Source organism: Gossypium raimondii, chromosome 11, assembly GCF_025698545.1.
Source record: "Gossypium raimondii isolate GPD5lz chromosome 11, ASM2569854v1, whole genome shotgun sequence".
In the NCBI taxonomy this organism is placed as follows: Eukaryota; Viridiplantae; Streptophyta; class Magnoliopsida; order Malvales; family Malvaceae; genus Gossypium; species Gossypium raimondii.
The window spans coordinates 10,186,363-10,204,176 of record NC_068575.1 but is presented as its reverse complement, the minus strand read 5'-3'; the positions used below and the strand labels follow the sequence as shown (position 1 = coordinate 10,204,176).

The following is a 17,814-nucleotide window of genomic DNA, read 5'->3' as shown; positions in this document are numbered from 1 at the left end:
CTATTCTGGAGCTTTAAGCAATATCGGGACGCATTTGTGTACTGCAAGCCATTAGTACAATTTGACGGTACCTTTATGTATGGTAGATATACCCATCAACTACTGCTAACTGTGGCACAGAATGGCAGTGAGAGAATCCTTTCAATTACGTTTACAATAACATCGGAGGAGTCAGGTGATGACTGAGATTTCTTTCTTTCTAGGTTAAGGAGGCATGTCTAACCCTAACCTGATATATGCGTTATATCAGATCGGGGTATTGGAATACTAGCTACAATTAAGCGACAGGAAAGCCTATGGGATTACACACACAATCGGTATTATCTAAGGCACGTTCCGTCTAACTATTACGGGCAATATCAGTCTACCACTAGACGATAGCAAGTGACCAACATGGGTATTTAATCTCTATTAATATAATTTCGTTTGTAATATTCGCTATCAGCTTATATTGGCAGGGTACGATATCAACAATGATTATTTTCATGAGATGTTGGCAATTTTGCGGTCAATTAATAAACAATGCGCAAACTACCTCTGTAACATACCTTTCGATTAGTAGGCACAAACATACGACGACGGCCTACGATATGGTCATATGACCTCAAACCTGGTTGAATGTATAAATTTTATTCTAAAAGGAACGCATCATTTACCAATAACCTCAGTTATGTGAAAGACATATTTCTATTTGGTGGCACTATTTTCAAAGCGAGCAGCGAGTTATAAAGGCCAAATGTAGGGAGGCCATGTATAGTGTCGGAAGGTATTGCAAGAAATTAACAAGGCGAATGCGCAAGCCAACATCATGCACATAGTGTGTCACGATCGTGACAACTTATGGTTTCATGTGATGGAGTTCGATAGACTGAACCAATGTATTACAGGCGGGCAATATCGTGTACACTTAAAAAATAGGACTTACGACTGTGGGACGTTTGACGCACTTCGTTATCCATGCGCTCATGCAATTGTAGCTTGTCAGAATCTTCGTTTGGGTCCCATGAGCTATGTCGACGAAGTGTACAAAATAGAATACATGTACAATATGTGGAGACACGTATTCTCACCGGTCCTAGATGAACGTAAGTGGCAGTCTATATCGCTTGCTCCGTATAAGTTGTTACTGGATAGAGAATTACGTCGCAAACCAAAAGGTCGACCTTGCTCGAGCAGAATACATAATAATATGGATATCTGGGAAAAAATAAAACAATAGAAGTTGTGCGAATGGTGTAGAAACTCTGGTCATACAATTTGAACATGTCCAAATTAAAATAGTTGATAATTGATTAAATGAAACTATGTTGCATTATTCCTATTGCCTTATTCAAAAGAACTTCTATTTTGTTAAATAAGACAAAATATAAAAATAATTTACTATTAAAATATTCAAAGCAACTTTTATTTTATTAAATGAAAACAATATAAAAATAGTTTATACAAATATATTAAAAAATTGATGTATATGACAGTCGGAATCAGTGTCACATGGGAGTAGTCGACGGTTACGCGCTGGATTCCTCATTGGTTCAGCTTCTGGTGGGGGTTGTGGTTGCTCCGGTGGGGGTTTGATTGTTCTGATTGTGGGTGTTAGGAGGATGACCCACATTGATAGAATAAAAAATACGGAGGTGTCTGCATCACTCACGGCAGAGGTGTTTGAATCCCATGAGGAGATAGGGATTGGTAATGAGATGAGCTTCCCGACGATGCCTCATGCAATCCCTCCTAGGATGATGGCCTATATATCATAGGTTGAGTCAGAGTCATCGAGAAAGGAGATGCACTGGGCCATGCATTCCAACCTGGCATAAAGACTAGGAAAATGAAACATATAAGGGTTAGGATACATATAAGGGCTAGGATACGCACCTAACATAATCTGAAGGGGATGTGGTATGGGTGTCGTTGCTTGAGGCATTGGGCCCGGTGATTATGTGGGTGCTGTTGATGGGCCCGTGCCGTCATCCCTTATTCTTGGATTTAAAGGGCTCCGTCGTTCATTTTTGACACGGATTTGCTGACGCCTCTACACTTTCGACACAAAATATGGTTTATCATGGATCTTAAACAATGGCATATAATCCGGCGCGCACGCTAACTCTGGAACGATGATCGGTTCGCAAGTAGGTATATGATCGTACTGATTTTCCCAATTTTTGATATATTCTGAGAATAATACCGGCCAATTTGTTTCAATTACCGTAAGTCAATTTTGTGCTCATCATCAAGCACCTCAGGTGTCACAGGAATCGGTTGTCTGAATCTAAATAATCGCAATACTCTATCCGTCTGGTGCATCTCGACAGTAGCATAGTTGACCAATGGAACTTTAACATGCCAAATGTTCAAATTTTGAAAGAATTCATTCGGAATTACTGCCCAAATTGCTGGATCCTTGTATGGTGTCCATTAAAACAATATGAACGTGATAAAAATATTAGTTATATACACATTACACAATACACAATACTAAATATGAAATGAATATATTATGTATATATTTTATTTAATACTTACATGCGCTTCCAACCGTTGGTCTAATAGAAGCCGTATATCTTCAAGAGCGTTAGGTATTCCAACATAACTCGTTGAATGGTTCTACCTAATTAAATAAATTTTTAGCATAAAATTATATTTTAAATTTATGTAATAATTGTAAAATCTAATATAATTCTTACATCGTTATAAGTGAAAATGTATATGGGTGGTTCACTCGATGACGTAAAAATGGAAAGCAAAACCGAGCTCATGATTGTAGTAGTGATAGGTAACCTCCAATTTTGGCTTTATTTGGTGGTGTCACCCCGCATATCTCTATGTACAATGTTGCCAACACGGCAGACCACTAACTAAGTTAGCCAGCTACTCTAAAATCAACGAGTTTCAGCATCCACCTCAGATGTATGAGGTTTCGTGATAAGTCCGGCATCAGATAACCTCTAATCATCTCAAAGATGTATGCCCGAGCATATCGTATTCTCTCTACTTCAGTCAATTTATTTCCCGGCTCCAGAAATGTGTCTCGTAACTAGCCCATATAGATCCGACCTTCGTAAATATTATCTAGAATCTCACCCAAAAGATCGTAGCATATGACTTCCCAATCAGTAGATTAAACGGACCCGGTGAGTACAGACCCATCCACCGACAATCTCAATTGTAACTGCACGTCCTCCAAAGTGATGGTACACTCTCCGCATAGAAGATGGAATGTGTGCGTCTCGGGTCTCCACCTCTCTATTAACGCGCTAATAAGTTTCGGGTCCAACTTGTATCCCTGACCTATATTGGCCACGTGCCAAAAACCCGCTTCCCTCAAGTAATTTTCTAACAACAGTGATGGATAACTAGACATATTACGAATATAATATTGTAAAACCTGATCTACAGACTGTTATAAAAAATTATAAAATATAAATTAATTAAAATTACATAAATAAAAAAACATTAAATAATATTCAAAAATTAAAATTAACCCTTACCATTTTCATTTGTTCGACGGAGATATGTTTATGATCGAGATGAATTAATTTCCCGACCATTGCTAACACGATCAAATATTTTTGAAATTATAAAAAAATAATACTAATTTAGAAAACAATTTAAAGGAAATAATTAATTAAAGAGAGCTTTGAGCAATTTAGGGAGAAATTTAAGAGCTTTTTTGAGAAATTTGGAAGAAATTTTGTGTGAAAAAAAAACACGGGCTAAAACGCGTCCCTGAGAGATCGATTTTGCCACGTCAGCTCGTTTTGTGCTGACATGGCAAAATCGCTCCCTCAGGAACGCATTTTGCTGGAATTTCCTCCTAAAACGCTCCTACGTGGACACGTTTTGTAGTTTTTGGCCCATTCCGGTAAATAATAAAAAAGTGGCCCATTTCCGTAAATAAAGTTAGAAATGAGCCTTTATTTGTAAAATGGTTGAAAAAGTTCATGAAAAATTTCAACTAGATTTAGGGTTAAATAAATTTTACAAGGGTCTAATTTTTCTTCCAATCCCTATACTATTTAGATTTTTAAAAATTAGTCTCTTTGCTTTTAACCATAGAATTTAGTCCCTTTATTTATTTGATTTTAAATTTAATTTCTAAAATTTTGAATATAAGTTATAATTGTACTTTAATTTTAAATCAAACATTTAAATTTTAAAATACCTAATATTCAAAATTAACAAAAGTTTATTAACAGTGTCATACCGAATGCAATTTAATTTTTAAATAAGATAAAAAAGGACTAAATTCTTAAAATTAAAAGCAGAAGGATTAAAGTTTTAAAACTTTGAAGAGTGAAAGGATAACGAGGCAGAATTAACCCTTTTAAGAGCAAACTCAAGTATTTACTATAGCCAGTTATAGAACTTAACGTTAAAAAAGGGAAGCCCCATTTAAAACCCAAGATGCAAAAACTAAAAAAGCCCAAATTCAAAACCTAAAATAAACCCTAATCAGTGTTAAGTCGATTCCATTGGAAACCCTATAAAAACTTGTTTTTTCGCTATTGCTATTCTCTCTCCTTGAGCTACTGCCGCTGTTTGTAACTTTTGGTGCTTCCACTGCGCCAAAACCAAGAAAAGAGGAAGATATTTGCTTAACCATGGCGGACAAGGCAGTGACTATTAGGACAAGGAAGTTCATGACGAACAGGCTCCTTTCCAGGAAACAATTCGTAAGCTCCATTTCCATTTTTTTCCCGCTCATTTCCTCGTTAACCAAACAATGGGCAACGTTAAATTTTAAGGCTCGGAGCTTTTTTCTTTCGTAATCTTTCACATTATTTTCCATTACTTGCTTTCAGTAAGGTTTAGTTCGGCTGTAGATCTGATCAAAGAAAGAAAATAGAAGAAAATAGAAGAAAATGAGAGAAAATAAGTATTTGTTTTTTGTTAGTTTTCTTGTAGGATGCTTAATTTAGGTCTTTCCTTGATTTGTCATTTGAAAACAAGTGACTTTTTTTGTTCTTAAAAACTATGAAGCCTGCAATAAGGTAAAATTGCTTTTTTGGGAAACTGAAAGTCAGATGAGCTTATATCTGTTTGAAATTATTAACTTGGAAGTTGAAACTTGTTATTCATTTCTTTTGTAGATCATTGATATTTTGCATCCTGGGAGGCCCAATGTTTCTAAGGTAAATGTTTAATGCTTCTCAATAACATTGTTTTATTGTCTTAACTTCCAGAAATTTGGACTGCTTGTGTTAACATATCTTTGATTTGTCGATCCTGTATTGTTAGGCGGAGTTGAAGGAGAAGCTTGCTAGAATGTATGAGGTGAAGGACCCAAATTCGATCTTTGTGTTCAAGTTCAGGACTCATTTTGGAGGTGGTAAATCTACTGGATTTGGTTTGATATATGATTCTGTCGAGAACGCAAAGAAGTATGAGCCCAAATACAGACTGATCAGGGTAATTTCTGATGTGTTGTATTTACATTTCCTCTGGATTTTTTAGTGGTGTGTCTGTTTTATTAGTAACTGCATACTGAAGTATTTTTCTCCACATAGTTTTGTTTTTGGTATTCTCAAAAAAGCAATGTTGTGATACTAGTGAGCACGGAAGCAATGTTACCTTTTAAAAGTAACAAGATGGATTTGGAAGTAGAGCCTTTGTTATAATTTGTACTTGAGTACTGCATGGTTATGAAGAAGACACGATTGGGGGTGACTTGCATTTTAGGTTACTTATTGTAGCATTTACGTCAGTGTAGGTCATAAGCATTAAATTTCATCAAATTGCATCATTGAATTTCTATTATTAATAAATTAAGTTGTACTAATTCTCATGTAAATGTTGGCTGAAAGAACATGTGGAAAAGCATAAAATCCGGAAGTTGGTTTTGTTTAGAGAATAAGTTACTTATGCATGTTAAGATGGCTTTTAAATTAAAATTATTTAATTGAGTTTGCATAAGTAATCTAATATATTAATAATAGGAGTTCAGTGATATAACGTGATGGAATTAAAGGGTTGAGATTTGTATGATAGTTAAATTACCCTATAATGTAGTATGTGACTATGCTGCTTTGACTTTTCACTCCTATATCTGACACATACTTGAATATGGATATGAAGGCATGACCTTCCAAAGTCCTTCAAATTTATAAAAAAATTGAATATACTTTGTATTTGATACTCACTCCTTAGTCCAAGCAACATAGTTATGCAAGGCATTGAACCAGGGCTTTCATCTTTATGTCAACATAAGTATGTAATGTTACTTTACCTTCTGGGTTTTCTTGCAGTTATTTTCTTTTGATTCCCTATCACATACTTATTGTCTTTTCATTGTTATTAATTCCTTTTGAATTGGTTTCTTTTAAGGGCATCAAAGGCACAATGCAAGACACTAATTATTTGTGTTGCTATTTCAGAATGGACTCGACACCAAGGTGGAGAAATCAAGGAAGCAAATGAAGGAAAGGAAGAACAGGGCTAAGAAGATCCGTGGAGTAAAGAAGGTAAGATTAAATTGTTTCTTTGTTCTTATGTTAGTTTACCTGGAACTGATTTCACTTCAGAAAAATTTGATGATCGATGAGGTCAATTTTCTGACCATTTTGCTTGTTTTATAGACCAAGGCCAGTGAAGCAGCAAAGAAGAAGTGAGCTAAAAGGGATGAAAGAAAAGGTGAAATCTATGTCTATCTTAGGGTCAGTCTTTTTCAACAGCTTTTGTTTACTAGCCTCGCCTCAAGTGTTTAGGTGTCCTTGAACCTGATTTACCATTTTGTTTTCGAAAGTGGATTTTGATGTTGTATTATCTGATTGTTCTAATTTGAGTACTCTTGCAGTGCAGAATTTTGAAATTTTTAGATCATATTCTTTTTTTGGAGTAATTATTTGATGATGTGAAAGATCACACAAATTAAGATTTGTTTTCATTGGGTGCCGTTGTGTTGAAGAGAACCTATGGGTGCCTCTTGAAGTTGTTGAAGAGTGAGATTTATGGCTTGCTGAAAAGTGAGTGCATGCGGAAATTTATGGTGTTGAAAAGTAAGGCATGAAATGAACCCACAACTTCTAGGATATAGAGCAGGTCATGGGATGCTAGTTCAAGTAGTGTTTTGGGTTCGAACCACTTTGTGCTCTTCAAAGCCACACCAGGTGCTCTTGCTTTTCAGCAGCCATGGTTCAGCCCTACAAAGGCTACAAGAGGTGAGAGTCTACTTCAACGACGCCCAAAGATGTTATTTTTTGTGGATGTTAAATTGGTAATGCTAATGAAAATTACTTTGTGGAATTATCTTTTCAGTCCCTCCCTCCCAAATTTATTAATCAATTTGGTCTCTCAAAAAGTTTGAGCAATTTAATCTGTCAATTTCGAATGTTAACATCTATGTACAATTAATCTTTATATTAATATTTTTGCCAAATTTACGCAAGTTTAATTGGTATAATAAATTTAGCTCTTAAAGAATATGCATTTTATTTATTTTTATAAAGTTCTTTTATGTATATTGTTTTTGGGTTTTAAGTATCAGGATCAAATATATCAAAATTATTTAAGGAAAGCAATAATTGTTTTTAGTCGATAAGTTTTGAAATATAGAGGGGTCAATGTGTTTAATATTGAAATTCGACAGAATCATATTCGTAGGGGGAAATATTTAGCTTGTAGGATTAGATTTAAGTGTTAATGTCCATTTACAATTTTATTTTAAAACGACTTTCTAGTTTGTTCAACCTAAAGGCCAATCAGTATGGGCGTTTCCTTATATTGTTGGAACTCTTCCAGCTTTCCACCATGTTTCGTGGGAGCAAAGAACAATCTTGTCATACATATGTTAATTTTTTAATATTTAGTAATATAACATATTTTAATACATATATGAACAATTTTATCATTCAACATGTCAACATTGGCATATGCGCATAAAAATGGAAAGAGCTACTTAATTTTTTTTGAGTCAATTCGAGTTGAATTTTACAATTTAAATAATATATTAGTATGAAAATCCTTTTGGTCGTATATAAGGGAAGTTAAAATTTTAATTCTGTTTATAAAATAATAATTTTGTGACCTAAATAACTTAATTAATAATTTAAGTTTATTGTATTTTTTCTTGTTTTTCTTTGACAAATATTTTCTAATAAATACGGCTTTAAATTTATGTACTCTAACATGTAATTATTGTACTGTAATAATATTTTAATTTGACATGTTCAATTTTTTTAATTTAAAACTTGAACAAATTCACTTAATTCGACTTGACTTGAATTTTAAGTCTATCGGTTTGATTCAAAAAGATTTTTGAATCGAGTTAGGTTAATAAAATAGGAGTTGTCAACTCAATTAAGTCAATTTTTTCACTTAATTGAATCCGATATTGCTTCCAAGTTGAATTTATTATTATTTTACATGGAAAAGAAAAAGAATAATGATTTAAATTTAATAATTGGTAGAACGTGGGTAAATGATAGAATGCCATGTTTGACTTCACGCCTTCGGTTTGGCCATCTATCTTTTGCTTTTATTAATTTATTCTAATGTATTGTGTGATCACGTTTTGGTCGGTTCTCATCTGGAAATCACATTCTGAAATCACCGTAAAATTAATAATTATCACTTAACTTTAAACACCAATTAATACTTTATTTTACTACCAATATGTAGATTCTACCCTATTTAATTACGTAGTACTTTTCACTTCAATAATTAAAAAATTGTATTCAAAAAAATCTCTTGTTATTATGTTGATGTGGGTTGGAAATCGACCCGTATAAGCAATGAATAAATAAAATAAAAAAGACCAAACACACAAATATTTACGTAGAAAATTCTTACAAAGAGGATAAAAATTACCGACAAATGAGGCTTCGGCTTTTCACTAAACGAGTAAACAAATGAGAATACAATATGGAGAAAATAAACCTAAACGTACAATCTCAAATCCCAAAGATAAAGTCTTAATACGAGAACAAAATTCTAACCATAATTACTATGAAACTCATATGTGACTACATATTGTCACCTTATGACCCATTTAAATAGGCTTAGATTAGTGTTTTAATCATACTAAAATATCCCTAGAATAGCAGTTCTACTTGAAGTTTAAAACGTGATTGCACAACTTGGAGAATCGCCATGATGTTGTGACGTCCCATGCATGCTTGTCACGATGACGCCATCACGTTTGTTTGGGATTTCATCGCGACGTTGCCTCTATTCTACCTATTATTTGATAAATCATTAACGCCTTTTTAAATACCTACAAAACGTCTAATAAATACGAGTCACATTCCAAATAATATGAAGATAAAGCGATAAATATAGATTTGATTAAGAGATAAAACATTTGTATTATTGGCTCTAAAAAAGAGTTTGGTTTCTTTCTAAACAAGAATTAAGAGAATCATATCTTTTTAGCAAAAATAAAATAATGAAAATGTTGTTAAGACTGTACGATTTTATTTAGATAAGCTCTCCTTTTTTTTTATCGGTTTAATTATATGCTTCATTTTTCTACTAGCTTTTAAATTGTTAGAAATTAATATTTATATTTCTAATATTATAAAAAACCCAACAATTTATATGGAATGACTTGTAAATTTTAAAGATAAATAATAAATTAACCAAAATTAATAGTTTAAGATTTTCTTATATTAACATAAATCAAATATTTCATTTAAATTAAATCGAATCGATATTGTTGCTATCACAACATGTAAGAGGACATAAATTTTAATGTGCTTAAGTGTATGTTATCCTCTAATTTAAGAGTGTATGTAATTGAAATTTTAAAATGTTTAAGAATTTTAGAATTAAGTTATTGAGAGGCTTGTTTTAGAAAAATTAAGTTATTGAAATTTTAAAAATTTTAAAAATAAATAATACAAAAGGTTCAATATAAATATAAGTATAGTTGTAAAAATACATATAGTTTTAATAAAACAAAATTTTAAAATATATATTAAATGATTAAAAACACGATTTTTGAAGTTTACTTTTCTATCTTTGAATGAGACCATATGTACTAAGTAAAATAAAATTATGAAGAATTTTAAAAATTACCTCTTTTAAGTGGAATTATTCTCAAATTTTGAAATTATCCAACATATTCAACAGCTCCTACAAATTTTGGTGGAAATTAAAACCCTTGTGAAATTACCTACAAATTTTAAAATTCTTCCATATATTTACTTCATTTTTATAATTTTGAAAACATGATACAAATTAAATCGATCCTACAACTTATAAATTAATAAATTAATATTTATGTAAATACAGTAAAAATAAAATAATTTAAAACTTTTTAATATATTTATTTTAGCTTTTAGATTTGACCTTAAAACAAAATAGAAATAGTTCAAAAAGAAGTTAGTGGTTGAGAACAGCCTAAAAATAACCCATCACAAACAACTCTAGAGACTCCTATAAGTGCTTTCAGAAAAAAAAAAAAAACCATATAAGAAAAAGTATATTTTTTTCAAAAAAAGGTGCATTGAAAGGAAAACAAATAAACTGAATCAGCCTCAAAATAAGAAAGAGATTCCCATTTGTCTTTTATTATATTGCATGTGTTTTTTCTGCAACTTGGAATTTTCCTTTTCCCTTTCCTATGTAACTCTTTATTTTTAATTTTCTCCTCCATGAGTCTTATTTAATATTTAATAATATATATTACATATAAATATACATTCCTATATAATTACGTGAACAAGCCTTGCTGGTTCTCCTATCTTTCTCTCTCACATTTTATCTTCTCTTTTTCCCATTTTCTGTTGACTACCCCCATTTGCCTTTCATTAACCCAGCTTTTCAATTTTCTTCTCTGTTCATGGAAGAGGCAAAGGGTATGCTTTTCTTTCTGGGTTTTGTTTTTTGTTTTTATATTTTTTAAGATTTTGTTTTCTTGATCTTTAATCCTTTCTTCTCTTTTTCTTTTTCATCTTTCATGAAAATTTCATTGTTACTTTTCCAGAATCTGAGATAACTGAATTTTTCCACTTTGCTTTGCATTTCTAGTTTTAGTATTAGACAGATCAATTGAATTTGTGAATGCCTGGAAGTAAAAAAGGAACTCACTTTTTCCACAATTTGTTTTAAATTATAGTTTTTAGGTTTTATGCATGCATTTGAAGAATATTATGTGTCTCAAATTTCAATCTTATTTTGTGAATAATTAATTGTAATATTAATGTTTCTTTTTATTTTTATTTAAAAAAAAAACAGTGTTGGAAGCTAAAGAAGGAACCATTTCCGTTGCCTCTGCGTTTCCTGGTCATCAAGAAGGTAATTGTCAACTTTTCATAGGATGTAATGTTAAAAAGCTAATATTAAATGGCCTCTTCATAGTTGCTACCATTAGAATTATTTCGTTAGATTCAAGATATTCTTTTCATTCATTGAATTTTGCCTATTGTTTTAGTATAGTAATGGAGATTTACTTCCTTCAATACACATATCTTATAGTTTATTTTTTTAGCTGTCACAGTTTATAGATCAGACTGATGTTTATGATCTGGTATATTGCTTGGATATGCTGTGTTAATCTATGTTACCTGGGGCGAGTCTGAACATATGTCGGACATAGGTGTTAGACTCGGGTTTAGGAAAAACGAAAAGTAGAAATAACATAGGTGTTATGCGATGGCTTTTAGCTGTGTCACAGTTTATGGATCATACTGATGGTTATCATTGATGATGTGGTATACTGCTTAGATATTCCGTGTTAATTTATGTTACCTGGATTTGAGGATGACCGCATATCAATGTCCGGGTATGTGTCGTACATAGGTGTTGGACACAGGTTTGGGAAAAATAAAGAATCTATGTCTGAGTTTATGGATCATGGTGATGGTTATCAGTATTGATGATCTGGTATGTTGCTTGGATATGCTGTTTTGATCTATGTTACCGGGACTTGAGGATGAGTTCATATCCATATCTAGATATGTATTGCACATAGGTGTTAGCCATGGGTTCGAGAAAAACAAAGAGTCTGGATGGCATAGGTGTGTTATCCAATAGTAGGTTTTTTAGTTATCACAAGTTATGGATCATAGTGAGGGTTGTCATTATTGCTTGGATATGCCGTGTTAATCAATATGTCATAAGTATTAAAGACGGGTTTCGGACAACAGGGAGTGAATGATTCAAAGATACTTGATTAACGATGTGGATATCTTCAGAGAACCATCATGCGTAATGTTTGTTAGATGGTTATGAAAATGCTCTTGTTTCTGTTTATTGTTCAACCAGCTGTACGGGATAGAGATCACAAATTCTTAACACAAGCAATTGGAGAAGCGTATAAAGGGGTTGAATGTAAAGATGGAGGGCCGTTTGGTGCAGTTGTCGTTCGCAATGACGAAGTCGTTGTGAGTTGTCACAACATGGTTTTGAGAAACACTGACCCTACTGCACATGCAGAGGTTACTGCTATTAGAGAGGTCAGATCAAAAGAACTAAACAAACCAACAAAACAGTTTAATCAAATTTATCGATCCTGTCCATATGTTTACTTGAAATGATTGAAACAGTTCCAATTCCTGAAAACCATGAAATGTTACGAAAAGCTTTATTTTTTGTTTGTTGATTGTAAGAAAATATGATAGCTTGAATGGAAGATTTACATATAAATATACAGTAGCTTTCCTTTGTGGGGTTTTTCGGCATCATTCTATGATTTATTTGCAATTGTTATGGCTTTATTTTGTTTGATGACAAGAGTTTGCTGTATTTCTAGCAGTCATGTGATAGTCAATAATTTTACACGTACGTTAAATATAGTGTGGAAATAAGACTAATTCAGCTCGATTCTCATCGGTGCCTGCTAGAATTAGCATATAATGATTCTTAGGTTCTCATATAAATGTATGAGAAATCCATGTTTTCTATTTACTAATGCTTGGAACATAACATACTATGTCAGGCATGCAAGAAGCTGAATCAAATTGAGCTCTCGGACTGTGAAATATATGCTTCATGCGAGCCTTGCCCAATGTGCTTCGGTGCTATCCATCTGTCGAGAATCAAGGTCCGATGCCAAACCTTACTATTTCTTAACGTATATAATCTTTGTCATTAACTCAGGGTTGCATATGTTGAGATTTCAACCCCGGACATGTTGGATTTCACTTCTTAAGAGTGGCTATATGAAACCGAAATGGTGACATGTGTTTATTTTGTAATGGGAAAGCAGAGGCTGGTTTATGGAGCGAAAGCAGAGGCAGCCATAGCAATAGGATTTGATGATTTCATTGCGGATGCATTGAGAGGTACTGGGTTTTACCAGAAGGCTAACCTGGAGATCAAGCAAGCCGATGGAACAGGTGCTGTCATTGCAGAACAAGTATTTGAGAAGACCAAGGAAAAGTTCACCTTGTATTAATTTCTCTTTCATTACTAGAAACACAGTTTGAAGTTTATGTTAAAACTGCCCCCTCTTTGAAGTTATCAATAATAAGTAACGCATTGTTTGATTTCATAAAATAAAAAAACCCTATAAGTATAATGATTAAGATACGAGACCGAAAGAACGGCCATTCCAAGCCTAATTGTCCCATCAATGGTGGTCTGGTCTGGTCTAGTCCCCAAAAGTAAGTGGCAGTCTAGCTGGTGGGCCCAAGGCTATGACTAAGCCACATTTGGAGGCACTTTGGGTTGGGGAGAGGGAGAGCCTGTCTTAGTTTCTATTATTATATTACTCTAAAAGGCAGCATTTAAAGTTACTGAAACTGAAATTCGTTAAAATTAAGTTTAATCTCATCAATGCTTTAGTTGAATGCCCAAGGTTTTATTATTTTTATCAGTACGATCTTTTTGTTGATTAGCATTTTTAGGTGTTAAATGTTACTTGGTATTTTTACGTAAATGTGAATCAATCAAAATTTTAATATGCATAAATAATTGCATGAATAATTTGAATATTGTTATAAAATAAAGAGATGGAGAAAATAAAAAATAAATAGTCTCTATTTATAAGCGTAAAAAGTATAAAAGAAGTAGAGATTTAATTCTAATAACTATTACAATTTAAAGTACATTAAAACTTTATCTTGATCATGATGGACATTCACTTAATAAGATGTTCATAACACCTTCACCTTGGATTTCAATTGGTAGATAATGTGCCTCGTTAAACCTTATTAGGAAAACCCTGTGGGATAAAAACCTAATGAAGGAAAAAAAGTGCACAATCTATAATACGCATAATATGCTGCATCATTAAAAACCTTACTAGGAAAACCTAATGAGACAACTTTGATTAAGGGAAAAAGAGTGCAACGTGTATTTACTCCCTCTCATGAAAACATCACATATTTTCTCATATTCTACGTATTCAATCTTAAATTCTAGTTTTTCAAATGACTATTTGAATGTATTTGCTAAGCATTTATATTACTATTCTTTTAAAAGTTATGAGTGAGGAAATTTTGAGGAAATATATTTTGATCTCTTCAGAGATTCAACAATAATCATAACAAACTTTAATCATGATTCTTTTATAAAATGTAAATAGGTATTTTGGATCATTTTATAATTCTCCTTCAACTACTATTCACTAAGTCAAATTTACCGTATATGTTCAAATTATTTCAATTTATATAAATGAACAATTTCTCGAGAATTTCAATATGCTTCTAGCATCCTAAATCCTTCAAGGATTTTAATATAAACTTTACTACATAGTAATTCATAAAAGGTTGTAACAATAACTATTAGACGCAAGTTAAATCTTTTATGAATTGTCAATTTAATAATATATCTAAAGGTTATTGCATCAACACAAAAGAATATTACATCTTTTCATAATAAATGCCAGGACTTAGCAAAAAACTTCATATTTTTATTCCGCTTTTGCAAAACTACTTCAATTGCACCCTCACTGGCTTTATACCTTTAGATATTTGGACTACTGGTCCAAAAACTCCACGAATTTAATTGTACTTGAGATGCATCTTTCTATTTTGATCAATTTATTCCATACCTATATTTCTCAATAGATTTTGTAACACCCCTAACCCACACCCGTCGCCGGAATAGGGTTTTGGAGTCTTACCGATCAAACAAACATAATTTCAATGCATTTCATATCATATAGTATTCAAGTCAAAACCAATCAAACTCATACATATTGTCCCTTATTCGAGCCCTCAAGGCCCAAATTATGTGTTAAAAACAAGTTGGGACTAATTTGGAAACTCAGAGAATTTTTCGAAAAATAATAAAAATTTTCAAAGCTGCAGGGTTCACATGGCCGTATGCTAGCCATATGTCTCACACGCCCTTGTGTTTGGCTGTGTGGACTCAAAATGTACCTTAGACAACAAGTTTACCATTCCCGACAAGCTTGGACAAAAAAATTTTCGAAATTTTTTCGAAAACATCAAAAATTTTCAAAGAAACATGGGACACACGCCCGTGCCTCTGCCCGTGTGAAAATACCTAAGCATTCTATTTTAAAATTTTAAAGTTGCAAGGGACACACGACCAAACCACACGCCCATGTGTTAGCCGTGTGTCTCACACGGTCTAGTCACACGCTCGTGTGTCTGGCCGTGTGGACTCAAAATGTACCTTAAACAACAAGTTTACCAGTCCCTGCAAGCTTGGGAAATAATCAACTCAAAAACCATTCATTTAATCAATTCAAAACACGATCAAACACATCCAAAACATGTCAAAACAATCATCCTAGGTGCCTAACCAATGTACCCTCATTGGTACCACAATTATATCATCAAATTATATCATCAAAATATCATTCAAGTCCAAATTATAAACATATCTAATTTAATTCATTTTAGTTAGCTTATGAGCACTTAAACACCAAATTAACATGCCAAAATAAAACTTCAAACACAAACACATGTATATATATACCAAACCAATATTAACCTTATTTACATTCAATCCACAAAATAACTATTAATTAGACACCCTAGGTACATGCCAACACATTTCAAAAGGATAAATATCACCACATTTGAGATCGGGATCGTTGTTGGATGTTGATTCGATAATCAAAATTAAGTACCTAACCTGCGCACGGGAAACAAACCGTATGCTGAGTAAAACTCAGTGGTATTTCTATAATCCGAATATTTAAAGACAAGATAATATAATATAATATGCACATTTTAATTATAAGCACAATTGAATATTAAGAACCACATTTATTCACACAGTGACATTAGTCATCCAATATTCAATTCATAAATACATCATTCATACCATACTCAATTCTCATCATTTGCTATATAATAGCTTTTCACAATATGATACACATATAATTTAAACAACAATATTGTTCATTCCATATCCAATTCATGAATACACAATTCATATGTCTCAATCCATATTTCAATTCACTGTCCCATTTTCATTTCGCATACAATATCATCTAATATCAAGCATAGTGCCATTTCAATTAATTACCCCTATTAACACGACTCGAACTCGGACGGATACACGGATCCAACTAAACACACTAGTTTGGCACCCAGTGCCTCATCGGATAATTTGAAGTAATAATTTGACACCTAGTGTCTCATCGACTAAACCGAAGTAAATTGGCACCCAGTGCCTTATCGAATTAATCCGAAGTAGTAAATTGACACCCAGTATCTCATCGACTCAAAGTCGAAGAAATCCCTGAACTCTTCCAATCTTATGGCATGCCATCTATATTGGACTCAGCCCGATATAGTTAATAGGGTTTAATTTCACAATTCAAAAACAACCAATATCCAATATCAATTTTTCATATAATCACATATACATATAAATTCAATTCAATATCAAAATGCCAAATACTCACCTCAATCACTTACCATAAACATTTAATCAAAATACAATAATTAATAATTAGATTCGGATTATAGAAATACAAACCAGAAATTCCGAGCTATTCCTCGTCGACTTTATCTTTTCCCTTTTTAGTCGAGGGTTCCGGAACGATGTTAGCTACGAAATTAAAACAATTAAAAAATTATCAATACAACACAACACAATTCAATTTCATATTGAATATTTTAATTTTAATCAATATTTTCCTAATTTTCAATTTAGTCCCTAAATTGAGACTAATTTTATTTCTTCACAACCGATCTTGTATTTTCATACAAATTCCACTTTAGACTAGATTTAACTCCTAATTTCACTTAAATCCCTAAATTTTGAATTTTCACAATTTAGTCCCTAATACTCAAAATTTACAATTTATTCTATAATTCAATCCTTTTCATTTCTAACTTAAAATCTATCAATTTAATCCCTAATACTAAAATTATTCAACATAGACAGCATTTAAAAATTCAGTAATTTCTAAAATTTTAACATGTCGGGTAGTATTTAATATCGAAATTCTAAAACATAAAATTACAAGAAAAGGGACTAAATTGACTCACCAATTAAGTTTTGAACTTTGAAACCCTAATTTCTCCATTCTTTCTTTTCTTTTCTTTCTTTCCCTTCCTGTTTTCGTTTCTATGCTCTTTCTTTTCTATTCTTTTCTTTTATTTAATTATTATAATATAATATTATATATATACTTAACTTTTAACTTTTAACTTTTAATATTTTAATATTATAATACATATATTTTAACTTTAAAATTCATAATATATATACACTTATGCCGCCTCAATTATGACCATTGGCATAATTGCTCCTTTGGTCCTTTTAATTTTCTTTAATCTATAATTTAACTTTCACCATTTATACAATTTAGTCCTTTTATCTAATTACTCTTAATTCAAACAATTTCACCTAACCAAACCCTAATTAACTTCACAACTAACTTCGTAAATATTTTTAATAAATATTTACGAGTCCGTTTTACCAAAATAAAATCCCAAAAATGTA

General features: G+C 32.2%; 2 protein-coding genes across 2 annotated transcripts; both read left to right on the top strand.

Annotated features, from left to right (window-relative positions):
* The first annotated feature begins 4,501 nt into the window (after positions 1 to 4,501).
* Positions 4,502 to 6,819, top strand: LOC105804720 (40S ribosomal protein S24-1). The gene is made up of 5 exons (XM_012637426.2): positions 4,502 to 4,673; positions 5,091 to 5,132; positions 5,239 to 5,409; positions 6,375 to 6,461; positions 6,576 to 6,819. The coding sequence occupies exons 1-5, from the start codon at positions 4,602 to 4,604 to the stop codon at positions 6,606 to 6,608; spliced, it is 405 nt and encodes a 134-aa protein (XP_012492880.1). The 5' UTR covers positions 4,502 to 4,601; the 3' UTR covers positions 6,609 to 6,819.
* Positions 6,820 to 10,633: 3,814 nt separating this feature from the next.
* On the top strand, positions 10,634 to 13,381 carry LOC105804722 (guanosine deaminase). Its single transcript, XM_012637427.2, has 5 exons — positions 10,634 to 10,796; positions 11,176 to 11,235; positions 12,205 to 12,395; positions 12,878 to 12,982; positions 13,148 to 13,381. The coding sequence occupies exons 1-5, from the start codon at positions 10,781 to 10,783 to the stop codon at positions 13,334 to 13,336; spliced, it is 561 nt and encodes a 186-aa protein (XP_012492881.1). The 5' UTR covers positions 10,634 to 10,780; the 3' UTR covers positions 13,337 to 13,381.
* Positions 13,382 to 17,814: the final 4,433 nt, after the last annotated feature.